The sequence below is a fragment of the Oncorhynchus keta genome, chromosome 22, assembly GCF_023373465.1.
Source record: "Oncorhynchus keta strain PuntledgeMale-10-30-2019 chromosome 22, Oket_V2, whole genome shotgun sequence".
NCBI classification, from domain to species: Eukaryota; Metazoa; Chordata; class Actinopteri; order Salmoniformes; family Salmonidae; genus Oncorhynchus; species Oncorhynchus keta.
Genome location: NC_068442.1, coordinates 4,005,935 through 4,033,653, shown reverse-complemented (window position 1 = coordinate 4,033,653; position 27,719 = coordinate 4,005,935). Strand labels below are relative to the sequence as shown.

The 27,719-nt window shown below is 42.9% G+C and overlaps 2 protein-coding genes across 2 annotated transcripts in view; one reads left to right on the top strand and one right to left on the bottom strand.

Annotated features, from left to right (window-relative positions):
- LOC118400944 (zinc finger protein AEBP2-like) overlaps positions 1-18,433 on the top strand; it is a 49,874-nt gene extending 31,441 nt beyond the window's left edge. Inside the window, exons 6-9 of the mRNA XM_035797984.2 lie at positions 3,674-3,741; positions 13,307-13,420; positions 16,694-16,723; positions 16,825-18,433. Of these exons, the coding sequence (XP_035653877.1) occupies positions 3,674-3,741; positions 13,307-13,420; positions 16,694-16,723; positions 16,825-16,831 (219 nt within the window). The 3' untranslated portion in view covers positions 16,832-18,433. The remainder of the gene's footprint in view (positions 1-3,673; positions 3,742-13,306; positions 13,421-16,693; positions 16,724-16,824) is intronic.
- A 4,217-nt stretch (positions 18,434-22,650) lies between these two features.
- Positions 22,651-27,719, bottom strand: part of LOC118400943 (filamin-C-like) — a 78,597-nt gene continuing 73,528 nt past the window's right edge. Inside the window, exons 38-42 of the mRNA XM_052474607.1 lie at positions 27,206-27,338; positions 26,788-26,964; positions 24,355-24,573; positions 23,597-23,809; positions 22,651-23,494 (exon numbers count right to left, since the gene is read on the bottom strand). Coding sequence (XP_052330567.1) covers positions 23,307-23,494; positions 23,597-23,809; positions 24,355-24,573; positions 26,788-26,964; positions 27,206-27,338 — 930 coding nt within the window. The 3' untranslated portion in view covers positions 22,651-23,306. The remainder of the gene's footprint in view (positions 23,495-23,596; positions 23,810-24,354; positions 24,574-26,787; positions 26,965-27,205; positions 27,339-27,719) is intronic.

Here is a 27,719-nt window from a genome sequence, read left to right as displayed (position 1 = left end):
GTTGTCCTTTAGCCATTTTGCCACAACTTTGGAAGTATGCTTGGGGTCATTGTCCATTTGGAAGACCCATTTGCGACCAAGCTTCAACTTCCTGACATATGTCTTGAGATGTTGCTTCAATATATCCACATAATTTTCCTGCCTCATAATGCCATCTATGTTGTGAAGTGCACCAATCCCTCCTGCAACAAAGCACCCCCACAACATGATGCTGCCACCCCCGTGCTTCACGGTTGGGATGGTGTTCTTCGGCTTGCAAGCCTCCCCCTTTTTCCTAAAAATATAACGATGGTCATTATGGCCAAACAGTTCTATTTTTGTTTCATCAGACCAGAGGATGTTTCTCCAAAAAGTATGATCTTAGTCCCCATGTGCAGTTGCAAACCGTAGTCTTGCTTTTTAATGGTGGTTTTGGAGCAGTGGCTTCTTCCTTGCTGAGGGCCTTTTGGGTTATATCGATCGATTTAGGACTCATTCTACTGTGGATATAGATACTTTTGTACCTGTTTCCTCCAGCATCTTCACAAGGTCCTTTGCTGTTGTTCTGGAATTGAATTGCACTTTTCCCACCAAAGTGCTTTCATCTCTAGGAGACAGAACAAGTCTCCTTCCTGAGCAGCATGACGGCTGCGTAGTCCCATGGTGTTTATACTTGTGCACTATTGTTTGTACATATGAACGTGGTACATTCAGGCGTTTTGGAAATTGCTCCCAAGGATGAACCAGACTTGTGGAGGTCTACATTCTTTCTGATTTCTTTTGATTTCCCCATGATGTCAAGCAAAGAGGCACAGAGTTTGAAGGTAGGCCTTGAAATACATCCACAGGTACTCCTCCAATTGACTCAAATCATGTCAATTAGCCTATCAGAAGCTTCTAAAGACATGACATAATTTTCTGGAATTTTAAAATCTATTAAAAGGAACAGTCAACTTAGTGTATGTGAACTTTTGACCCACTGGAATTGTCATACAGTGAATTATAAGTGAAATATTTTGTTTGTAAACAATTGTTGGAAAAATTACTTGTCATGAGCAAAGTAGATGTTCTAACCGACTTGCCAAAACTATAGTTTGTTAACAAGAAATTTGTGGAGTGGTTGAAAAACGAGTTTTAATAACTTCAACCTAAGTGTATGTAAACTTCCGACCTCAACTGTAGTAGTAAACCTATCAAAGTTACATTAAACGGGGTGAATGGCACATGATTGATGGTCATAGAATATGCTGTAATAGAAATAAGGCCATGTTCATCCTCCCTCATCTTTAATGGCACCGACTGCCACTGATCAAAATGCATATTGGGTTCATTCCAAAACATGTGAGTTCTTCAGTTTAATACATTGATAAGAAATGTGTTTAATATTTTCTGCCACTAAAATGGTCCCTTTTCTCTCTTTGTTCACAAGAGATCCTTTTGACTCTGCATTTTTTCTTGTGCCCTTTCCAGGGAGCAAGGTCATGAAGGAAGGGGGGGGACAGATGAGCGATGGTCTTTGGTGGCCTTTATGGCCCCTTCATACAATGAAGCCCATTCCAGCTCTTGTAACCCAATGGTAGGACGGGTGACCCTGGATCCTGTTTGAATGTGACATTTTAAATGTCCTCCTCGTCACAACACCTGTCTTCTATGGCATGGGCCTGTGCCAAGTTGTGGTGTCTGGTTGGTATTATGCTTGGGTAGTATACCGTATACCAGGGTATTTGGAAATAGCCACAGGATGTGTTTTGTATACCAGTAAAACTATTTATTTGAAGTTTGTATATACATTATAATATCTGTTGCTACTTTTTAAGTAAATATCTGCATTCAGCTGTGCAATATGTGACCCACCACCTGGATTCGGGTCCTATGTAGCAAAATAAAAAATACTGCAAAGTTGGTTAGGAGCCAGGAAACCGGCGACCATGTCTATTGGCACCATCTTGTCCCATCTAAAGTGTCTTCAGAAAGTATTCACACCCCATGACTTTTTCAAAATGTTGTGGTGTTACAGCATGAATTTCAAATGTTTAGATCACTGGCCTTTGTTCACGCCCTCTTAATCCTTAGCCCCACCCATCTCTTTAAGGATTCATTTGTGAGGCCCTGTGCTAAACAGAGTGAGTAGTGTAGTAAACAACCAAAGATTTCAAGACTAAAAGTAGTGAAAGTAATAGCCTACAATAATGGAAAACTCCAGGTAAAAATACACTTTATCAAGTCCTTGGCATATATCCTAATCTGACTTTGGTGAAGGTCATGTTGTGCTTCACATTAGTCTCTGGTAAACACACACTATATCAATCAAATCTAGGTTTATTTGTCACATGCACAGGGTACGGAAGGTGTGAACGGTACTTTAAAATGGTTACTTGCATAGTAGCAATATCAAAAACAGAAAGTGTCCAGATAAAAATGTTATAATTATTTTATGACCCTTTCTCAGACACACTTGTCTAAATTGATTGGTCATGTGAAAGAAATGGGTGAATGGGTCACTATTGTCTAGACATTTACACGTGTAAAATACAATAGATGGCCGTACTCACCCCCATCTCCCTCTACTCCCCCTCTCTTTTTCTCTATCTCTCTCCCTCCTCCTGTCCTTCAACCAGTTCACATGAATGCCTCAGCCATTCCCTGGAGTGGGGAGAATTATTTAAAATATTCTCGTGACTAGGACAAGTTCTTCACATACTGTATGAGCAACACTATAAAAAGACTTAACCGAATAAAAAAAATAAAACACTTTGACGCAAGAGTTTATATCTGCAACTATTTTTGAGCATTCTAGTTCTTCTACTCTCCCTCTCCGGCCTACTCCCCACTGACAATGTTTGGGTGAGTGAATTCCAGATTTCAGAACTGTTACTGGAAACTTGAGTCCTTTTGATCTAGTGTTTTTACAAAAAAAAGTGTGCCAAATGTTCCAACAAATCGTATGATTGACTGTATTTTTGGTGGCCTGGTCTTAGATCTGTTTTTGGCATCTTGTCAACTTTTTTTGGTCATTGTCATGCCAAACCAGACAGAGATGGCAAGACAATTCAAAGAGACCTCGTTCCAAGCTATAGATTTCTGGCTTCAGTAGGCTGAAACATGATGAATGAGTCAATTTATATTTTCCAAATTCAAATGTCCCAACACCAGGACAGTATGTGTGTGCGATCCGTGTGGGGATTTGAACCCACAAACCCATTTGAAAAAACCACTACAGGACTGAGATTCTCCACAAACATCAGAGTTTTTTTCTGAGGCTAACTGCTCACTGTCTCTCTAGATTCCTGCGTCTGTTTCTAGCACCGTGGAATGGGAACTATGTGATAAGAATTCCTTTAGCATCAGCCCTGGAATGGAACCTGAGATATCCCAAGATCTCTGGCTTCTGTCTGTGGATTGTGGAATACCATGTGCTTCTTACTGTACTGTACATCACAGAAAGGGGACTGTAGAAGAGATTCCATTCCAAATTTATAACTGTTATGTCTTCACTTCACTCATTCATCCCTATCAAACTATTAAAGACTTTCGACTTCCGTCTGTCTTTGCTCATTTTCTCCACTGTGCCCCAGCTCTGCTGAATGTCATTTATCTCAGTCAACGTTTTGCTCCACCAGTGTTGTGTTTTGGTATTACTTTAATCATCTAATGAATATTACAGCATTCCTGACTCATCTTCTCCATTCACCAGGTGATAGCCAGGAGGAAAGAGGGCTCTGGGAAGGTAAAGGTGCTGCTCCACTGGACTCCAGAGGACATGTAAGTAGTATGGACTATCTTGGACACCCTAATTGACTCTGAAGGGAGTATTATGGTTTATTCAATTTGTCTTTGTGTAACCAGGATAGGTCACTTAGCAACAGCCCTGGCTGTTTTCGAGGGATCCATAAAAAAATCACATTGAATAAATCAGAAAAATTCACAATAAAGCAACATAAGAAATTGGTTGATGGTCAGGCGATGGTGTTTGTGTGTTTGTATCTGTTGCTGATGTTTTTATGCATGTCTTTTCCATCCTCCTCCATACTAGGCAGGGATATCCTTGTCTCATCGCGCACTAGCGACTCCTGTGCCCGGGCGCAGTGCGCGCTAACCAGGTCGCCAGGTGTACAGTGTTTCCTCCGACACATTGGTGCGGGTGTCTATCGGTCTATCTATAGAGGAGAGTTGAGAGGGAGGAGATATCACTTACTGAGACTTTTACTGATGGGGTAGAAGTGAGAGAGGGTGGGCATATTAGATCGGCATAATCTTCAGTCCATTCTGGGAGTGTGAGTGGATCTATTACTCAACTGGAGTAATGTACCCTCACTGGATCTGTAGGGGACGGTGTTCGTGTGTTTGTGTGTTCGTGTCGCTTTCAGGGAAAAGTTTGACTTCATGTTTGTTTCAAATCAAATTTTATTAGTCACTTGCGCCCAAATACAACAGTGAAATGCTTACTTACGAGCCTCTAACCAACAATACAGAAGAAAAAAACGGATATGAATAAGAAATAACAGTAACAAGTAATTAAAGAGCAGCAGTAAAATAACAATAGTTAGACTATATCCAGGGGGGTACCGGTACAGAGTCCTTGTGCGGGGGGCACCGGTTAGTTGAGGTAATATGTAGATGAAGGTAGAGTTGTTAAAGTGACTATGCATAGATGATAACAACAGAGAGTAGCAGCGGTGTAAAATAGCGGGAGAGGTTGTGTGTGTGGGGGGAGGGGGGGGGGGGCAAAGCAAATAGTCTGGGTAGCCATTTGATCAGGAGTCTTATGGCTTGGGGGTAGAAGCTATTTAGAAGCCTCTTGAACCTAGACTTGGTGCTCTGGTACCGGAGAGAACAGAACAGCAGAGAGAACAGTGACTAGGGTGGCTCGAGTATTCTGACACCGCCTGGTATAGAGGTCCTGGATGGCAGGAAGCTTGTCCCCAGTGATGTACTGGACCGTTCGCACTACCCTCTGTAGTGACTTGCGGTTGAAGGCTGAGCAGTTGCAATACCAGGCAGTGATGCAACCAGTCAGGATGCTCTCGATGGTGCAGCTGTAGAACCTTTTGAGTATCTGAGGACCCATGACAAATCTTTTCAGTCTCCTGAGGGGGAATAGGTTTTGTTGTGCCCTTTTCACGACTGTCTTGGTGTGTTTGGACCATTCTAGTTTGTTGGTGATGTGGACACAAAGGAACTGGAAGCTCTCAACCTGCCCCATTACAGCCCCGTCAATGAGAATGGGGGCGTGCTCAGTCCTCCTTTTCCTGTAGTCCACAATCATCTCCTTAGTCTTGGTTACGTTGAGGGATAGTTTTTTGTTCTGGCACCACCCGGCCAGGTCTCTGACCTCCTCCCTGAAGACTGTCTCGTCGTTGTCGGTGATCAGGCCTACCACTGTTGTGTCATCTGCAAACTTAATGATGGTGTTGGAGTCGTGCCTGGCCATGCAGTCATGGGTGAACATATGTGTTGCTACCTACCCTCACCACCTGGGGGTGGCCCGTCAGGAAGTCCAGGATCCAGTTGCAGATGGAGGTGTTTAATCCCAGGATCCTTAGCTTAATGATGAGCTTTGCGTGTACTATGGTGTAGAATGCTGAGCTCTAGTCAATGAATAGTAGTCTCACATAGGTGTTCATTTTGTCCAGATGGGAAAGGGCAGTGTGGAGTGCAATTGAGATTGTATCATCTGTGGATCTGTTTGGGCGGTATGCAAATTGGAGTGGGTTTCTGGGATAATGGTGTTGATATGAGCCATTACAAGCCTTTTAAAGCACTTCATGGCTACGGACGTCTGTCGTCATTTAGGCAGGTTGCCTTCGTGTTCATGGGCACAGGGACTATGGTGGTCTGCTTGAAACATGTTGGTATTACCGACTCAATCAGGGGCATGTTGAAAATGTCAGTGAAGACACTTGCCAGTTGGTCAGCACATGCCCGGAGCACGTCGGCTATGGAGAGCGCGATCACACAGTCATCCGGAACAGCTGATGCTCTCATGCATGCCTCAGTGTTGCTTGCCTCGAAGCGAGCATAGAAGTGATTTAGATCGTCTGGTAGGCTTGTGTCACTGGGCAGCTCGCGGCTGTGCTTCCCTTTGTAGTCTGTAATACTGGCGGCTCTGGACAGGCGGGAGACTCTGGCGGCTCTGCACAGGCGGGAGACTCTGGCGGCTCTGGACAGGCGGGAGGCTCTGGACAGGCGGGAGGCTCTGGACAGGCGGGAGGCTCTGGACAGGCGGGAGGCTCTGGACAGGCGGGAGGCTCTGGACAGGCGGGAGACTCTGGCGGCTCTGGACAGGCGGGAGGCTCTGGACAGGCGGGAGACTCTGGACAGGCGGGAGACTCTGGACAGGCGGGAGACTCTGGACAGGCGGGAGACTCTGGCGGCTCTGGACAGGTGGGAGACTGGCGGCTCTGGACAGGCGGGAGACTCTGGCGGCTCTGGACAGGCGGGAGACTCTGGCGGCTCTGGACAGGCGGGAGACTCTGGCGGCTCTGGACAGGCGGGAGACTCTACTAGCGCTGGAGGGGAGGAAGGCTCTGGCAGCGCTGGACAGGCAAAGCGCACTGTAGGCCTGGTGCGTAGTGCTGGCACTGGTGGTATGGGCCGGGGAGCTGCCACCGGAGGGCTGATGCGTGGAGGTGGTACTGGATAGACCGGACCGTGCAGGCGCACTGGAGCTCTTGAGCACCGAGCCTGCCCAACCTTACCTGCCAGTGCGGCAAGGTGGAATAGCCCGCACTGGGCTGTGCAGGCGAACCGGGGACACCATGCGCAAGGTTGGTGCCATGTACGCCGGCCCAAGGAGACTCACTGGAGACCAGATGCGTAGAGCTGACTTCATGGCACTTGGCTCGATGCCCACTCTAGCCCGGCCGATACGAGGAGCTGGTATGTACCGCGCCGGACTATGCACCCGCACTGGGGACACCGTGCTCTCCACAGCATAACACGGTGCCTGCCCGGTCTCTCTCGCCCCCCGGTAAGCACAGGAAGTTGGCGCAGGTCTCCTACCTGGCATCGCCATACTCCCTGTGTGCCTCCGCCCAAGACATTTTTGGGGCTGACTCTCGGGCTTCCATCCCCACCGCCGTGCTGCCTCCTCATACCAGCGCCTCTCCGCCTTCGCTGCCACCAGCTCCTCTTTGGGGCGGCGATATTCTCCTGGCTGTGCCCAGGGTCCTTTACCGTCCAATTCGTCCTCCCATGTCCATTCCTCTTTGAGCTGCTCCTGTTGCCGCTTCTCCTGCTGCACCTTGGGGCGGGTACACTCCCCTGGTTTAGCCCAGGGTCCTCTCCCGTCGAGGATTTCCTCCCATGTCCAAGAGTCCTGTGTCTTTGGCCGCTGTTGCTGCTGCCCGTTACCACGCCACTTGGTCCTGTTGTGGTGGGTGGTTCTGTAACGGTTTTCTTCCTGGGAAGGAGAGGAGGACCAAAATGCAGCCTTGTTATGGTTGAACATCTTTAATAAAGATGATAACGTGAACAATATACATATACAAAATAAGAAAATGTGGAAAAACCGAAACGGCCCTAACTGGTGCAAAACACAGAGACAGGAAACAACCACCCACAAAATACCCAAAGAATATGGCTGCCTAAATATGGTTCCCAATCAGAGACAACGATAAACACCTGCCTCTGATTGAGAACCACTCTAGGCAACCATAGACTCACCTAGACAACTACACTGAACCATAAATCGAATAAACCCCCAGACAAAGACAACACAAATAAATCACCCATGTCACACCCTGGCCTAACCAAAATAATAAAGAAAACACAGAATACTAAGGCCATGGCGTGACAGGTTGGGCGCCCGTAAAACTGCTGCCATTTCTTCCGGCGCCATCTTACATTTTACCACAGGTGGACTCCAATCAAGTTGTAGAAACATCTCAAGGATGGAAACTTAATTTTGGTATTGGTGTTTTTTATTTCTAATACATTTGTAAAAATGTCTAAACCTGTCTCGCTTCATTATTATGGGGTATTGTGTGTAGATTGATGAGGAAATCTATTGAATCAATTTTAGAATAAGCAACAAAATGTTGAAAAAGTCAAGGGGTCTGAATACCCTCATTTAGCCTCATTTATCCCTCATTTACTGAAGTGTTTCCTTTATTTTAGGAGTTACATGTAAAATGGATAGAGAGGTATCGCTTAGGTCGCAACAAAAAGAAATATGATGTAGCATAGGTAGCAATGATACAATTGTATGTGTACAACATCTAAAGACCTTTGCCGTTATTAAAAGGACGTATTTGGGGGTTTTTGAAGCCTTTGTTCATGTTTTTTCACACACAATAAGGATGAATAATTGATTTGGGTATGTTTCTTGAAAACAAGTGAAATAACAAAAAAGGTGTGTGGACCTTTCTATGACATTCCATTCACATCAAAAATAGAGATTTGGTTGTAAAAAAATAACTTGCCCATTCAGGATTTTAAAGGACTATCACCCAGCAGAGCTGGGGTCAGCATGTCAGCGATGCTAGCATGTCACAGAAATGTGTCCTCTGTGTCCAAGATCTCATGTCAGGGTATGTACGATTCACTTAGTATAAAGGTAGTTGTGTGTTATTTGTCTTCGGGAACTGTCCAACTGGCAACAGCTCTGGTGGACATTCCCCACCTTTGTTTTTACACTGCTGCTACTCACTGTTTATTATCTATGTATAGTCACTTTACCCCTACCTACATGTACATATTACCTCAACTAACCTGTACCCCCGCACATTGACTCAGTGCCGGTAACCCCTGTATATAGCCTCGTTATTGTTATGTAATTTTAGTGTTACTTTTATTTTATTAAGTAAATATTTTATTAACTCTATTTCTTGAACTGCATTGATGGTTAAAGGCTTGTAAGTAATCATAATCCTTATATAAATAGGCCCTTTTAATTTTGTCTGGCTTGCCATTCCAAATAAAATGGAAACATTTTTGCTCATATAATTTAAAAACAGGTTGCTAGGTGTAGGCAAGACCATAAGCAAATAGGTAAACCGGGATATGAATAAAGCGTAAATCAGGGTTATTTTTCTACAAATAGACTGGTATTTTCCTTTCCATGGTAGCAAAATCTTTTCATTTTTGCTAACTTTTTATACAAATGTATTGGATTGAGAATTTCTTTCTTTCGGGATATGTTTACAGAGTATGTCCACATAACCGTCAGACCATTTTATTGGTAAACTACACGGTAATGTTAAGGTTGTATTTGTTAGTGATCCAATATGTAATATTCTACAGTAAAGGAGGGGCTCATAAATGGCTCATAAGGCCTCTTTGGCACTCTGCCAGTGATTGGTCTGGCAGAGTGCCACATCCTCGGTCTGGCGCGTTCACGTGAAAGGTAACTACGTTCCACTTCATTTGTACAGACAATGGATTTGTCCGGTTGGAACATTAATGAAGTTTTATGTTAAAAACATCCTAAAGATTGATTCCATACTTAGGTTGGCAAGGAACTTTTTGAACTGTTTGTCCGATGTTCAGGCGCTACCTGAACGCGTTTTTGGATTTGTTTACCAAACGCCCTAACAAAATAATATATTTGGACATAACTGATGGACATTATCGAACAAATCAAACATTTATGGTGGAACTGGGATTCCTGGGAGTGCTTTCTGATGAAGATCATCAAAGGTAAGTGAATACTTAAAATGCTATTTCTGAGTTATGTTGACTACCCAATATGGCGGGTATCTTTTTGGCTGCTTTGTTGTCTAAAGGCTGTACTCAGATTATTGCATGTTTCCTTTCTCCGTAAGGTTTTTATAAATATCTGACATAACGGTTGCATTAAGGAGAAGTTTATCTCAAGTTCCATGTATAATAGTCATATCTTTATCAATGTTTATTATGAGAATTTCTGTAAATTGATGTGGCTCTCTGCAATATCACCGCATGTTTTAGAACTACTGAACGTAACCCGCCAATGTAAACTCAGATTTGTTGATATAAATATGAACTTTATCAAACAAAACATGGTGTCATCTGATGAAGATCATCAAAGGTTAGTGATTAATTTTATCTATATTTCTGCTTTTTGTGACTCCTCTCTTTGGCTGGAAAAAAATAGTTGTTTTTCTGTGGCTTGGTAGTAACATAACAATCATTTTTGGTGCGTTCGCTGTAAATCCTTTTTGAAATCAGACACTGTGGCTGGGTTAATGAGAATTTTATCTGTAAAATGGTGTAAAATACTTGTATGCTTGAGGAATTTTAATTATGAGATTTTTGTTGTTTTGAATTTGGCACCCTGCACTTTCACTGACTTTCACTCCCAGTCCTAGACAGGTTAAAAGTGCTTTCCTCACCATCTTAAATAAGCATGCCCCATTAAAGCAATTCAGAACTAAGAACAGATATAGCCCATGGTTCACTCCAGACGTGACTGCCCTTGACCAGCACAAAAACATCCTGTGGCATACTGCATTAGCATTGAATAGCCCCCACGATATGCAACTTTTCAGGGAAGTTAGGAACTAATATACACAGACAGTTAGGAGAAAAAAAAACTAGCCTTTTCAAACAGAAATTTGCATCTTGTAGCACAAACTCCAAAAAGTTCGGCGACACTGTAAAATCCATGGAGAATAAGAGCACCTCCTCCCAGCTTCCCACTGCACTGAGGCTAGGAAACACTGTCACCACCGATAAATCCACAATAATCAAGAATTTCAATAAGCATTTCTCTACGGCTGGCCGTGCTTCCACCTGGCTACCCCTACACCGGTCACCAGCTCTGTACCCCCCACAGCAACTTGCCCAAGCCTTCCCCATTTCTCCTTCAACCAAATCCAGATAGCTGATGTTGAGAAATTCTAAAAGAGCTGCAAAATAAGGACCCCTACAAATCAGTTTGGCTAGACAACCTGGACCCTCTCTTTCTAAAACTATCCACTGCAATTGTTGCAACCTCTCTTACTAGCCTTTTCAACCTCTCTTTCGTATCGTCTGAGATCCCTAAAGATTGGAAAGCTGCTGCGTTCATCCCCCTCTTCAAAGGGGGAGACACTCTAGACCCAAACTGTTACAGATCTATTTCCGTCCTGCCCTGCCTTTCTAAAGTTTTCGAAGCCAAGTTAACAAACAGATCACCGACCATTTTGAATCCCACCGTACCTTCTCCACTATGCATTCTGGTTTCCGAGGTGGTCATGCCACGCTCAAAGTACTAAACACTATCATAACCGCCATCATTAAAAGACAATACTTTGCAGCCGTCTTCAGCAACGCGGCCAAGGCTTTTGACTCTGTCAATCACCACATTCTTATCGGCAGACTCAACAGCCTTGGTTTTTCAGATGACTGCCTCGCCTGGTTCACCTACTACTTCTCATAGAGTTCAGTTTGTCAAATCGGAGGGCCTGTTGTCCGGACCTCTGGCAGTCTCTATGGGGGTGCCATAGGGTTCAATTCTCGGGCTGACTCTTTTCTCTGTATACATCAATGATGTTGTTCTTGCTGCTGGTGATTCTCTGATCCACCTCTATGCAGACGGCACCGTTCTGTGTAATTCTGTCCCTCCTTTGGACACAGTGTTAACAAACCTCCAGACGAGCTTCAATGCCATAAAACACTCCTTCCGTGGCCTCCAACTGCTTTTAAATGCAAGTAAAACTAAATGCATGCTCTTCAACCGATCGCTGCCCGCACCCACCCGCCTGTCTAGCATCACTACTCTGGACGGTTCTGACTTAGAATATGTAGACAACTACAAATACCTAGGTGTCTGGTTAGACTGTAAACTCTCCTTCCAGACTCAGATTAAGCATCTCAATTCCAAAATGTAATCTAGAATGCGCTTCCTATTTCGCAACAAAGTGTCCTTCACTCATGCTGCCAAACACACCCTTGTAAAACTGACTATCCTACCGATACTTGAATTCGGCGAAGTCATTTACAAAATAGACTCCAAAATCCTACTCAATAAATTGGATGCAGTCTATCACAGTGCCATCCGTTTTGTCACCAAAGCCCCATATACTACCCACCACTGCAACCTGTATGCTCTCGCTGGCTGGCCAAACCCACTGGTTCCAGGTCATCTCTAAGTCTTCGCTAGGTAAAGCCCTGCCTTATCTCAGAACACTGGTCACCACAGCAGCACCCACCGGTAGCACACGCTCCAGCAGGTATATTTCACTAACCATCCCCAAAGCCAACTCCTTGTTTGGCCACCTTTCCTTCCAGTTCTCTGCTGCCAATGACTGGAACGAATTGCAAAAATCACTGAAGCTGGAGTCTTATATCTCCCTCACTAACTTTAAGCATCGGGCTGTGTACAGGCTCTGACAGCTATCTGTAAATAGCCCATCCAACTACCTCATCCACATGTTGTTATTTATTTTTTATCCTTTGCACCCCAGTATCTCTACTTACACATTACACTTCTGCACATCTATCACTCCAGTGTTTCATTGCTAAATTGTAATTATTTCGCCACTATGGCCTATTCATTGCCTTACCCCCCTGATCTTACTACATTTGCACACACTGTATATATATTTTTCTATTGTGTTATTGACTGTACGTTTGTTTATCCCATGTGTAACTCTGTCACACTGCTTTATCTTGGCCAGGTCGCAGTTGTCAATGAGAACTTTTTCTCAACTGGCCTGCTTGGTTAAATGAAGGTCAAATAAAACAATTCATGAAAATATATAAATATATCCAGTCATACTTTTTCAAAAGCCTTTCCCAGATGTTTCATAATGTTCTAATGTTTCCCGTACTTGTCTTATATTATCTCCAATGTATCGTTAAAAAAAACTGTCTCATTAGGATGAGTAATATCCGATAATACCTTTTAAATTCTATGCGCTATGCATTTTGCTAGAATTTTTGAATCACAACACTGAAATGTAAGAGGCCTCCAATTTTTTAAAAGGACTGGATCTTTGTTTCCCAATTGTATCCTGTTTCAGGAATAATGAATCATAAGGTTTGGTATACCTCCACTGGTATGCCATCCAGTCTTGTACTTTTCCCAGACTTAAAGGCTTTAATTGCATCAAGAAGTTCCTCCTCTGTAATTTGGCCTTTACACAAGTCTTTCTGTATAGCTGTTAATTTGATATTATTTATAGAAAGAAAATCCATACATTTATCTTCGGTTAGTGGAGATCCCCCATCGTCTCTTGCCAACTCTCCCTTCCCCTCTGTTCCGCCATCTTTCTCATTCTCCTCTTACCTGCTTACCTGCTTACCATCTATCACCCCTTCTCCCCACTCTCTCTTTTTCTCCGACCCCATGTTCTAACAAAGCCCATGCTCTAACCACATGTTCTGTGTCTCTCTCCCTCTGTGTTTGTGTGTCGTCCTGCAGCCTGCCTGATGTGTGGGTGAACGAGACGGAGCGTTGTCAGCTGAAGACAAAAGTGGTTCACTTATCCCAGCTACCACAAGACACCGCTATGCTACTCGACCCCAACATCTACAGGTCAGTGTGCGTGCGTGCGTTGATCAATAAGTTGTGATCACAATAAAATCTGGATGCCCCCAAAATAAAGTACACTACATGGCTAAAAGCATGTGGACTCCCCTCCAATTGAGTGGATTCGGCTATTTCAGCCACACCCGTTGCTGACAGGTGTATAAAATCGAACACACAGCCATTCAATCTCCATAGACAAACATTGGCAGTAGAATGGCCCGTACGTAAGAGCTCAGTGACTTTCAACGGGGCACCGTCATCGGATGCCAACTTTCCAACAAGTCAGTTTGTCAAATCTCTGCCCTGCTAGAGCTGTTCCGGTCAACTGTAAGTCCTGTTATTGTGAAGTGGAAACATCTAAGAGCAACAACGGCTCAACCGCAAAGTGGTAGGACACACAAGCTCACAGAACGGGACCGCGAGTGCTGAAGCGAACAGCACATAAAAATTGTCTGTCCTCCGTTGCAACACGCACTACAGAGTTCCAAACTGCCTCTGGAAGCAACGTCAACACAAGAACTGTTCGTCGGGAGCATCATGAAATTGGTTTCCATAGCCGAGCAGCCGTACACAGGCCTAAGATCACCATGCGCAATGCCAAGCGTCAGCTGGAGTGGTGTAAATCTCGGCGCCATTGGACTCTGGAGCAGTGGAAACGCATTCTCTGGAGTCATGAACTACGCTTCACTATCCGGGGAAGGCCTTTTCCTGTTTGAGCCTGTGGAGGCTGCTGAGGGGAGGGTGGCTCATAATGGCTGGAATGGAGTGGTATCAACCACATAGAAACCACATCTTTGATTTGTTTGATACCATTCCATTTACTCCATTCAGGTCATTATTATGAGCCGTCCTCCGCTCAGCAGCCTCCACTGGTTTCAGCATGACAATGCCCCCGTGCACAAAGCGAGGTCTATACAGATTTTTTTTTGATATCGTTGTGGAAGAACTTGACTGGCCTGCCCAGAGCCCTGACCTCAACCCCATAGAACACATTTGGGATGAATTGGAACACCGACTGCCAGCCAGGCCTAATCGCCCAACATCAGTGCCTGACCCCACTAATACTCGTGTGGCTGAATGGAAGCAAGTCCCTGCAGCAATATTCCATCATCTAGTGGAAAGCCTTACCAGAAAAATGGCTGTTATAGCAGCAATGGGGGGGGGGATCAACTCCATATTAATGCACAGGATTTTGGAATGAGATGTTCAACGAGCGTACTACTTTTGGCCATGTTGTGCCTTAATACCATAAGCTCTGAGTGGCCATAGAGGCCCCTGTCCGTGTTCTGTGCCATCTCTCTGCACGTTACTGCTACCCACCAGGTGGCGCCAACCCTTGACTTCCCCTCTAGAAAACCAGGCCGCGAAGAAACACTGAGCCTCTTCACATTCACACCACTCACCAAGAACAAAATGATGTCAAGCCCAAAAAAAAAAGAAGTGGTTATGAAACTGCCATTTCCCATGTGAGATGTGTGTTCTCTGTGTATGTGAAGAGGCAGGTGTCCTATGCTCATAATTGTTGTCCCAGCCTTCTCCAATGCTATTGGCTGCAGTGAAAGCTGGAGAGGAATATGAGGTGAGGTATAAGCACACTGCCATTAGAACTAAGGGCAAGGTTCACCATGATAATGCATGGTCAAGTGGCTTTGGCTAAGACCTGAAGGCACTATAGCCCCCTCAGAGTGACCAGGCTAGCAGCTTGAATCCCCCTCATAGTATCCATTATATTAAGATTTCTGCAGCACTGTGCAGGGCGGGGCTATCCTTCACTGCGGCGTACTTCCATGGCCACGGCAAGGTAATGGAAAATAAGGTTAGGTTTATGACCTGCCATAAAATACTGAAAATTATTACTGAAACAATGTGCCTAAAATCTCAAAACGGCCATAAATTAGGAGATATATGGCACGCAACAGAGGCACTGCTCCAGTCCTGTCCCAGCAATTTTAGGGAGAGTGGGGGCAGGTACTGATGATTTTAACTTTGCGTGATGGCGCGACAGGAAAAAAAAGACTTCCGGCCAATGGATGTAAAGGACTTTATAATCCAGTTTACCCCACCCGTCGTCGTCTGACTGTCTTTATCAGGCACATTCATACATTCTGACACACACACACACACACACACACACACACACACACACACACACACACACACACACACACACCCACTCCCTCTCTCTCTCCCCCTCTCTCTCTCTCCTCTCTCTCTCTCCCCTCTCTCTCTCTCTCCCCTTCTCTCTCTCTCTCTCCCCCTTCTCTCTCTCTCTCTCGCCCCTCTCTCTCTCTCTCTCCCCTTCTCTCTCTCTCTCTCTCGCCCCTCTCTCTCTCTCTCTCTCTCCCCTTCTCTCTCTCTCTCTCTCTCTCCCCTTCTCTCTCTCTCTCTCTCTCTCTCCCTTCTCTCTCTCTCTCTCTCTCTCCCCTTCTCTCTCTCTCTCTCTCTCTCTCCCTCTCTCTCTCTCCTCCTCTCTCTCTCTCTCCCCCTCTCTCTCTCTCTCTCTCTCTCTCTCTCCCCTCTCTCTCTCTCTCCCCTTCTCTCTCTCTCTCCCCTTCTCTCTCTCTCTCTCTCTCTCTCCCTCTCTCTCTCTCTCCCCTTCTCTCTCTCTCTCTCTCTCTCTCAATTCAATTCAATTCAATTCAATTCAAGGGGCTTTATTGGCATGGGAAACATGTGTTAACATTGCCAAAGCAAGTGAGGTAGACAACATACAAAGTTAATATATAAAGTGAAAAACAACAAAAATTAACAGTAAACATTACACATACAGAAGTTTAAAAACAGTAAAGACATTACAAATGTCATATTATATATATATATATATATATATATATATATATATATATATATATATATATATATATATATATATACAATGTACAAATAGTTAAAGGACACAAGATAAAATGAATAAGCATAAATATGGGTTGTATTTACAATGGTGTTTGTTCTTCACTGGTTACCCTTTTCTCGTGGCAACAGGTCACAAATCTTGCTGCTCTCTCTCTCTCCCCTTCTCTCTCTCTCTCTCCCCTTCTCTCTCTCTCTCTCCTCTCTCTCTCCTCTCTCTCTCTCTGTCGCTCTCTCGCTCTCTCCCCCTCCCCTGTATGGCTCATTTGGTAGAGCATGGTACTTGCAAAACTGCCGTTGTTGGTTCGATTCCCACAGGGGTCCCGTATGAAAATGTATGCACTCTACTGTAAGTCGCTCTGGATATTAATGTCTGATAAATGACTAAAATGTAAATGTCTTCACATATGCTCTGTTATTTCTCCTCAGAGCGTTACCACAGAAGCAGTTGAAGCGAAGGTAAGCATTACATGTCAAGAGCTGATCCTTTCATTGTCCCTACAGTCTGAACTACTGGTGAGGTCATATCTACAATCTCACATCTTTTTCCTTATTTACAGTCTGTAAGGAGTCTTCTGTGGACAGAGGACTACAGAAGGGAAGAACTCTTGTTCTTAGGATGTGGGTCTATATGGGAGCCTCTACGTCTGTCGTTCCTTGAAAGGAGGAGACTAGCAGAAGGGACCCTGGACAGAGGAGAGATGTTACATCCTTTTTCTGGGTAGAGTAGAGAATGTTTCCTCTTTCCTCTGTATTTTTAAACCCACCACTGCATCAGTCTGCAGTGAAAGTGGGTTAACCATTTTAAAATGGTTCTGTTCTTTAAAAAGGTAATGAATGTTTTATATTAAGTGCTAAACTTGAAAAGAAAAACATGTATAAATGATTTTAAGTGTACTACTAAAACTATGGTTGGGTTGTTATACACAACTGCGTAAATAAATAGTTCAATTGTGTAGAAAGTAACATTACAGCATTTTTTGTAGACATTGTTCATCTTGTAAATATTTTTTGCAGATTTGTTATTTTTATACCATGAAATACTGTAGTTTATTGTGAATTTTTTATTTTTAAGCATAATGTGTAATTATTGTTTCAATGTGAAAGCTCGTTTTGTAACCTATTATTGTTGAAATTATGTCAAATTAAATCATCAATCCATATAATGTTCATGTTGTCTCCGATGATTAAAATTAAGATAATATTAAGATAAATATTAAGATAAAATGGGTAATGATGACTTGTATAGGCAACCCATTATTGCATGACAGTGCTTATTCTTGGGCTCTCTTGCTGTTGTCAACAATTTGATAGTGTTTATCTTCAATAGTTACCACAGCCACAAAGTCATAAACCCTGGCCATTTCTACAATTTATCTCCTTACAATTTGATTTTAAACCTAACCTTAAACCATAACCACACTGCTACCCTTATACCCAACCCTAACCTTAAATTAAGACCAAAGACCAGCCTATTTTGACTTTGTGGCTGTGGTAACTAGTTGAAACCGATCGATACAAACGTGTACATTGAAGCATGACCTCTAACCTTCTAGCACCTGTGACCACTAACTACATTAGTGTTAACTAGAACTCCTGAACCCCAAGGCATGGTTAATTCATGAGTATGGTAATACATTTGTGTTATCATTATAGACTATTTACCATGTGTATGTATACAGTTCAACATTCAATATGAGGACTTGTGAACTTAAATTTCACTCTGTATGTTGAAAGTGGAATATATCACCAATAAAACAAAGACCGAAAGGTAAAAGGATCTTGTTGAACAGCACTAACTATTGCTGTGTGTGTGTGTGTGTGTGTGTGGTAGGAAGAGAATGATCACATAGTGAAATATAGTTCAGAATTTGAGTTAGTCTTTAGGATTTAAAATAATTTCTGTGTCTTCTTCTTGGGAACATCATGGTTTGATATTTTAAGGACACCGCTGTCATGGCTGGCTGTTCCCTTCTAGGAAAAGCCTTGTTGGGTAGACACACACAAACAAACACACAGTACTGCAAACTATTTTACATCCGGGGTAAATCAAACATGATTTAGACCTTGTTTATGGAAAAGTGTTTCTATCTGTATTTCAATGTTGCAACTTGCTGAAAATTGTCCAGTGTTCATATCATCTCGAATAAACAGTACTGCAAAAAGAAATTCACTGACAGAGTGCATCAAACATGATTTAGACCTTGTTTATGGAAAAGTGTTTATCTGTATTTCTTGGTTGCAACTTGCTGAAAATTGTCCAGTGTTTCTATTTTTTTTACTTGTGCATAATGCATATTTTTGTCCATTTGCAATATGATCATAGGAAGTCAAAGTCAGAAGTCAGTGAAGTCAAATGCCATAAGAAATGTCCAAATGCAATTTGAAAGATTTGAAAATGCCAAATCAGGATGTTATGTCCATTTGCCACGTACCATCACAAATTTGACATGCTCAAAAATCCTGCAGAAATGCTCAATTAACTGGCCTGATGAACTCGGGATGGCCGGGCAGTGATGGTGGTTCCTCTCCATCGCTCGTTGTGTTGATTTCATCATGTCCATTTGGTGATGATACCTCACTGTTTAACTTCTTGCGTCGAGCCAACCCGGATCCGGGATCATGACTACAGCCTGAAGCCCATTACCATAACTATTAACTATTCATGAAAATCGCAAATGAAATCAATATGCTAGCTCTCAAGCTTAGCCTTTTGTTAACAACACTGTCATCTCAGATTTAAAAAAATATGCTTCTCAACCATAGCAAACTAGCATTTAGCGTTAGCATTTAGCGTTAGCATTAGCAGGCAACATTTTAACAAAAACCAGCAAAAACATTCAATAAATCATTTACCTTTGAAGAACTTTGGATGTTTTCAATGAGGAGACTCTCAGTTAGATAGCAAATGTTCAGTTTTCCTGAAAGATTAGTTGTGCAGGAGAAATCGGTCCGTTTTCTGCGTCATGTTTGGCTACCAAAAACAACGAAAATTCATTCATCCAAACGCCAAACTTTCTTCCACATTAACTCCATAATATCGACTGAAACATGGTAAACGTTGTTTAGAATCAATCCTCAAGGTGTTTTTCACATATCTCTTCATGATATATCATTACTGGAAGTCTCCTCTCTGTCTCAATCACATGGATGAATGCGAGCAGCTTGGAGATTACGCAACAATTTCAACAAAGGACAACGGGAGGACCCCTGGTAAATGTAGTCTCTTATGGCCAATCTTCCAATGATATGCCTACAAATACGTCACAATGCTGCATACAACTTGGAGAAACGATAGAAAGGGCAGGCTAATTCGTGGCGCTTTCACAGCCATATAAGGAGACAGAGCCTCAAAAATCCTGCTCATTTCCTGTTTGAAGTTGCATCTTGGTTTCGCCTGTAAGATCAGTTCTGGGGCACCCACAGATAATATCTTTGCAGTTTTGAAAACGTCAGAGTGTTTTCTTTCCAAAGCTGGCAATTAATATGCATAGTCGAGCATCTTTTTGTGACAAAATATTGCGCTTAAAACGGGCACGTTTTTTTTATCCAATAATGAAATAGCGCCCCCCTAGCTTCAACTGGTTAAACATATTGCAAATTGACAAAAGACACCAGCAAGTCATCGTCCATCAGTCAATTAGATATCATTCTGACACCACACCCACTTTTTCTAACTCGTTTAGAAGCCAACTATCACATACTTCAGAGCTGGCCCAAAATTCACACCGCCTTCTGTTCAAACCATAATAAAAACGTAAAACACGTAGTTACGTTCTAGCTGCGGGTCTGAGGCGACCCCGAATCCCAAGTTGTGGCTCGATAGGTCTGGTGCCCGAGCAAGACCTTAATTAATTGGTGCTGAAAATCCACTTTTTTCCTTGACTTGCTACGGGGTCCTTGAATGAGCTATCGGACAGAAACGTTGAGGTCGGTCTATATGGGCCGAGGCGGTCGCAATGCACCTAGTCATGCGACTTTGGGACATTTCTAAATGTCGGCATTATCGTGATATAAAAATGAATTGAAGTTATTGTAAATGTACGAGGCTGTTTCTCGGTCCGAGAACCATCTAGAGCCACATAACTCACCACGCACTATCGACCTGGGGTCTAGAGCAGGTTTCTAAAGTTTCAGAACTCTAGGTCTGACTGTTCTTTAATAGTTCGAACAAAGTTAACTATTGCAGGCACTGTCTGTCTCTACGCACCTAAATGTGTCCCTACTTCCAAGCGGTATGTGTGTGATTTCGTTTTTCTTGGAAATGTTATGGGAGACATGACTGATTTACAGTTCATGAGGGTTGCCTAATCGCACATATGATGTTTTGGAAAGATCTGACTTTTTTAACCCTTCGAAACAGACCCTCTGACACCAATTATGGCACTTCCGGTTGGCACAGGAAACTAACAGTAAAGACATATCCTGATTGGAGTATGCCTTTACAGAATCCTGAGTTTTAAGTGTTTACGTTTAAGAACTGACTGATTTACACAGGGTTAAATGCACTAATTCTATCAAACTGAAGGTTGGGTATGGAAAAACACTTTTAGGGTGATTTTAACCACTTCCGGTGCTTCAGGAAGCTTAGAATCGATACAGGTAGACTTCATAGTGGCCTGATAGACTGTCATCGAAGACAGGTTCATAAAGGCATTCATAACCCACATAGGCTTCAGATTGACTTTAGAGGAGCAGGCAATGTATTCCTATGGGGAGAGAAGTCATTGTAATCTGTGAAATAAAAAAAAACTGATTTACTGTTAAGGGTTAATGCCACATGGTCAAGGTCATTCCCCTCTCATTCCCCCCTCCTTTATAGTAGAATCATCAAACAAGTTTCCAAAGACTGTTGACATCTAGTGGAAGCCTCAGGAAGTGCAAAATGACCAATATCCCACTGTGTATTCGATAGGGGCTGAGTTCAAAAACTACAAACCTCCGATTTCCCACTTCCTGGTTGGAATTTATCTCAGGTTTTTGCCTGCCATATGAGTTCCATTATACTCAGACATCATTCAAACAGTTTTAGAATCTTCAGAGTGTTTTCTATCCAAAATCATCAAATATTCCCAATACTGCCCCTACCCCAAAGAAGTTAACCTCTCTAGAGTATGTGGGACGTAAGTTAACCTCTCTAGAAAAGATACAACTATTTTACATCGGTTTAAAGATTAACTTCTTGTGAATCCAACCACGTCAGATTTTAAAAATGATTTACGGCGAAGCATACCGTACAAATATTTGAGAACATAGCTCAGCAGACAAATCATTACAAACAGTAACCAGCCAAGTAGAAGAGTTACACAAGTCAGAAATAGAGATACAATTAATCACTTACCTATGATGATCTTCATATGTTTGCACTCAGAAGACATTCATTTATTCAATAAATGTTACTTTTGTTCGATAAAGTCTCTCTTTATATACGAAAACCTTTGTTCACGCGTGTTCATCAGTAATCGACAGGCTCAAACGCAGTCGCAACAGGCAGACAAAAAAATCCAAATTGAATTGAATCCAAATAGAAACATGTAAAACAGTGTTTATATTCAATGCTCAGGTTGTTTTTAGCCTAAATATTCGATAATATTTCAACCGGACAATAACGTCGTAAATATAAAAGGTAAACAAGAAAGGCACTCGGTCGCCGCATGAAAAAGCTCTGTGACACGGCAGGGTCCATTCATTCAGACTGCTCTTATTCCCTCATTTTTCAGAATACAAGCCTGAAACAATTTCTAAAGACTGTTGACATCTAGTGGAAGGCATAGGAACTGCAATTTGAGTCCTAAGTCAATCGATACTGTAATGGCATTGAATAGAAAACTACAACAACAAAACACATTTCCTGAATGGATTTTTCTCAGGTTTTCACCTGCCAAATCAGTTCTGATATACTCACATACATTATTTTAAGTTTTGGAAACTTTAGAGTGTTTTCCTAGCCACCGTGCTTCTACACCTGCATTGCTTGCTGTTTGGGGTTTTAGGCTGGGTTTCTGTACAGCACTTTGAGATATCAGCTGATGTACGAAGGGCTATATAAATACATTTGATTTGATTTTTCTATCTAAATCTCCCAGATATATGCATTTCCTATCTTCCAGGCCTGATAGAAGGCCGTTTAATTTGGGCATGCTTTTCATCCAAAATTCTAAATACTGCCCCCTAGAGAAGTTTACTCTTGAAAATCCTTATTTTTTTGCCAGGGAAGGATGCCCCCGGAACCCCCTACTGGCTCTGGGCTCAGCCCAAAATGTTTAGAAATCCTAGAAAAGCCCCCGGGCATGTTCATAATGACACTCACATTCAGTCAAAATCACAAAAAAAAAACACTTGTGTTTTGTCAAGGCATATATATCTGCAAAGTGTACCAAAAAATATAGGTTAATATAACAAAAATACATGTTTCTCTTTATTTAAGCATACAAACCATATGACATTTAATACTGTTTGATAGCAAATTATCTTCAGTTTATAACATTCACACATTAAGCCATCCTTTGCTACACAACAATCCCTTTCTATTGGTCGAACAGGGTCTTGGGACCAATCAAAATACTTTGAACAACATGACTTGGAACACGTCTACAGTACACATAGAGATCGATAGATGGCGCACTGCCCATGCGGTTACAGAAACAATTAATGGCAAAATATAGGAGTGCCCTCTTTCCAACTCTGCAAAGAATTACTATTGCAACAACACATCAGTAGGGTAAAACTAACCTGTCTCACGACAGTCTAAACCCAGCTCACGTTCCCTATTAGTGGGTGAACAATTCAATGCTTGGTGAATTCTGCTTCACAATGATAGTCACTAGTCACAGACAACTTTCTCTAAACAGTAACAGTTAGAGTTAATCATTTTTAAATAAAGGTTGAAATCGTATTTTTTACTTATAGGGAGAGAAACTTCTTTGCATGTTTTTTGTGCACATTGGGAGAGGAGGTTCGTTCTACAGTCGTGCAGCGGAGCAGGGTGGCGGTGAAATGGGGGTCAGGGGTGAGATTTCAAGGGTTGGAGAACAGAGTTCTTTCAGGGCACAGCTACTTTGAAGGGGCTGCCAGGAACACTGTCATCCCCCCACTTGACGATAATGGTGTAGTTGTCCTTGTCTTTGACAGTGTAGGTGACGTTGTACAGGCGGTTGCCCATGTGTTTAACGTACACCTTTTCACAGGGCGTCCTGGGGCCGTGCACTCCCACAAGCAACATGTTAGTCCCTGGAAGAGGGGAGGGTTAGGAATGGTACTCGAGGAGTGTGTGTATGTGTGTGTTACATATTGGTGTGTGTGTTACATATTCCTCAAGTCTGTTCTTCTCACCTGCTTTGTTGCAGTCCACATTGAATACATTCTTCTGTCCGACCAGAGCCTTGGTGAGCCCGCCGCCTCGACACACCACCTTGCTGGCGTCAGAGGTCAGTTTTGAGGAGGACGAGGTACTGTACGCTCCTGCTACCTTGGACGTCTTAGTAATCGTCTGTACCAGGACCGAGGACGTCTCGTGAAGGCTGTGACCACCAGACAGACGGGTACCTGAGGGAGGTTACAATGTTACAAAAGAGCTGCAGTAACAACTCAAACCAGACATTACATAATCTAACACCTCCCCTCCTCAGAACAGACAAGAGCACCATGAATGGGGGTTTCTTATGAGAGGGTGGGTGGCTACTTAGAACAACACTGTTAACCTGTAGGCTACTGTTTTACCCATCTCAACATGTTCATACAACATAGATTCCTCATACTCAGGGGGATTCTTTGTAACAACATACAGTATCTAGCCTTATTTTCTACATTTTGCCGGTGCTTCAGAGGATGCACTCAGTCTTCAGCACTGACGTCAGTGACTATTCAATATACAATTTACAATTTACAAATACAATATATTTTTTTTACTTACGTATGTTGTGAAGTTACAAAGAATCCCCCTGAGTAACATTTACGTCATTTGTTATGTATATTACATTACATTTCTAGGTGTGAGTGAGTGTCTCGTTTTATACCGAAAACCTCGAACATCCTTTTCATCAAGATCTGTCAGTCAAGCTGCACACACATGTCACACACCGAACACACACCTGTGACTTTGGCTTTGAATGGGCTGCCCACTATATGGTTGGGTCCTCCATATTTGATGGTGATGAGATAGTTGCCGGGGGCCATGGGTGTGTAGATGACCTTGTAGCCATCAAGGCAATCGGAACAGTCCATCTTCACCTTAGAGGGACCGTCGATGGTCACGGACAGGGCACCCGACCCCGCGTTACAGGTGTTCACTACAAACTCTGAGGCTACACCTAGAGGGAGAGAGAAAGACTACATGGTGAGGAAATCTAGCATTCATAATGCATCATTTTAAGAGAGCATCACAACTAGGGCTGTGGTGGTCACAATTTTCGTCAGCCGATGATTGTCAAGCAAATAACGGTCGGTCTAATGGTAATTGACCGTTAATTATCGTAAACACATTTAGCATCTCCTGGCTTCCACACATACCCTACAAGCCACTGATGCAGACCTTTGGAACATGTACATTTAGAAAAGTCTAATAAATCGATGTAATATAGCCTACACCTCAATAAATCCATGATTTATTTTAGACAGGTCTAAAGAAGCATGATATGAAGAAAATGTAGTCTCTTTCAGAAGAACAGAATAGCATACTCTGAGTTGTCCTTATGTTAGGTCCTGATCTGGCTATGCCAAATGGCTGTGGGCTACACTAGTTCATTTAGAAGACAATATTTACCTAGAATTCCATGGCATTATTTTATAGTATGAAGAATACTATAAATGTATGAAGAATACAATTAGAAATAAAATAGAAAGGATATTCCAGGTGACTCCACTGACGTGTAATGATGGTGACAGGTGTGCGAAATGATGAGTAGCCTGGCGCGAGAGGGTGAGCGGGAGCAGGCGTGATATGAGAGGTTTTTGACAATACACTCTAGATGTATGTGTTCCAGAGTAGAGAGTGCTCCAGAGTAGAGAGACCCACGGTAGTTACTGTAATTGAGTACTGGCAGTGTCTGCTGTGGCATGTGGGAAGGTGCAAATGACCTGAAAAAAGATCTAATCTCTCAATGTTCGTGTGTGTGTATATATATATATATATATATATATATATATACACACACACACACACACAGTGGGGCAAAAAAGTATTTAGTCAGCCACCAATTGTGCAAGTTCTCCCACTTAAAAAGATGAGAGGCCTGTGATTTTCATCATAGGTACACTTCAACTATGACAGACAAAATGAGAAAAAAAATCCAGAAAATCACATTGTAGGATTTTTTTATGAATTTATTTGCAAATTATTGTGGAAAATAAGTGTTTGGTCACCTATAAACAAGCAAGATTTCTGGCTCTCACAGACCTGTAACTTCTTCTTTAAGAGGCTCCTCTGTCCTCCACTCGTTACCTGCATTAATGGCACCTGTTTGAACTTGTTATCAATATAAAAGACACCTGTCCACAACCTCAAACAGTCACACTCCAAACTCCAAACTCCACTATGGCCAAGACCAAAGAGCTGTCAAAGGACACCAGAAACAAAATTGTAGATCTGCACCAGGCTGGGAAGACTGAATCTGCAGCTTGGTTTGAAGAAATCAACTGTGAGAGCAATTATTAGGAAATGGAAGACATACAAGACCACTGATAATCTCCCTCGATCTGGGGCTCCACGCAAGATCTCACCCCGTGGGGTCAAAATGATCACAAAAACGGTGAGCAAAAATCCCAGAACCACACGGGGGGACCTAGTGAATGACCTGCAGAGAGCTGGGACCAAAGTAATAAAGCCTACCATCAGTAACACACTATGCCGCCAGGGACTCAAATCCTGCAGTGCCAGACGTGTCCCCCTGCTTAAGCCAGTACATGTCCAGGCCCGTCTGAAGTTTGCTAGAGAGCATTTGGATGATCCAGAAGAAGATTGGGAGAATGTCATATGGTCAGATGAAACCAAAACATAACTTTTTGCTAAAAACTCTACTCGTTGTATTTGGAGGACAAAGAATGCTGAGTTGCATCCAAAGAACACCATACTCTTTTTCTCGCACAATTGCATAGCCTATAGAAATGTTGCGCAAGATGAGCTCATGGGATCTCATGAAGTGTTTGATTAGATTTTTGAATGCATTTGAATTGATGTCAGAGTGATTAGAGGGACAATAGAGTACCTGGCAGTTAGCACGTTTGGTACGCTACTAATGACCAGGAGAAGCCGAATTACCGTGACTCAACGGTCATGTGGAATTGACTGCCTTCATGACTCATGAAAGCCTGTGTGGCAGTAATACGGTCACCGCAACAGCCCTAATCACAATAGGCAAAACTGGTTGAAATGATGTCACTGCAACCAGATTACAACCAATGATTAATATACTGTATGTATATTAATCATTGATGACAAACCTCTCCAACATGTGTTGTCGGTAGCAGAGAGTCTGTATACAGCGGGAGTAAGAAAATAATAAGAAGATATAGAGTAGTGTATGTACCTGTGGATCCTCCATCCAGTCCAGGCCCATACACTGTCACCATGCCTGGGTCTCCAGCCTGTCCGGCCTCCCCCACCCTCACGTTGAACGGACTTCCAGGGATGTGGCTGCCATTGAACTTGACGTCGATGGAGTGCACGCCATTCTCACGGGGAATGAAGCGGATGACGTTCTTGTCTGGGGAATATGAGTGATTAGATATAAATAAATCTAACGTTATAAAATTAATTAAGTAACACATTTGTCCCCATCTCTCCCATTTCATTTTGGTTAGTGGTGGCTGTAGTTAGCTGAAGTTAGGAATAGTGTGTACAGAAATCCGAACCTCGAATTACTCTCTCTAGGCCCATGGACTACTTTCAGGGTAAGGAACCATATAACTGTGAGGTCTAACACCAAACCTATCCTTATGTCTTACCACTATCCAGGTCTGTGATGTAGCACTCCTCTGCTGAGCCAGAGGGGGTATGGACCTTAGCATCAACCACGCCCCTTGCCCCGTTACACTGTACAGCGAACGACGCTTCCTGGTTCACCTTTAGGTCCTTCTCCTGAGGGGAGGAGGAAGGAAAAACAGGGTCAGGGCCTGGTAAAGCTCTGTAAGCAAGCTTGCCTTGTGTGTGTAGAATGTGTGTTTTTAACTGTGACTCATCTTGTATATGAAACTACAATAAGGAGGTAAGTCGAGAGATTCCCGGGCTGGGTGTGTGTAAGAGGGAGAAGGTGTTAATGTGTTTCCTAGTGGGGGGTGATGAGCAGTACTGATAGCCATAAGTAAGACCCCACATCCCTCTCACTCACCATTAAACAACAACACATTCAAATAGCCTTGGTTACTGCCATAGCCCACGCCTCCAGTTACACTTCCAAGGACAAACAAAGCCTGACCAACAAGCGACTATTGTTATGCTAAATTATGGTCTTGTGAGGAG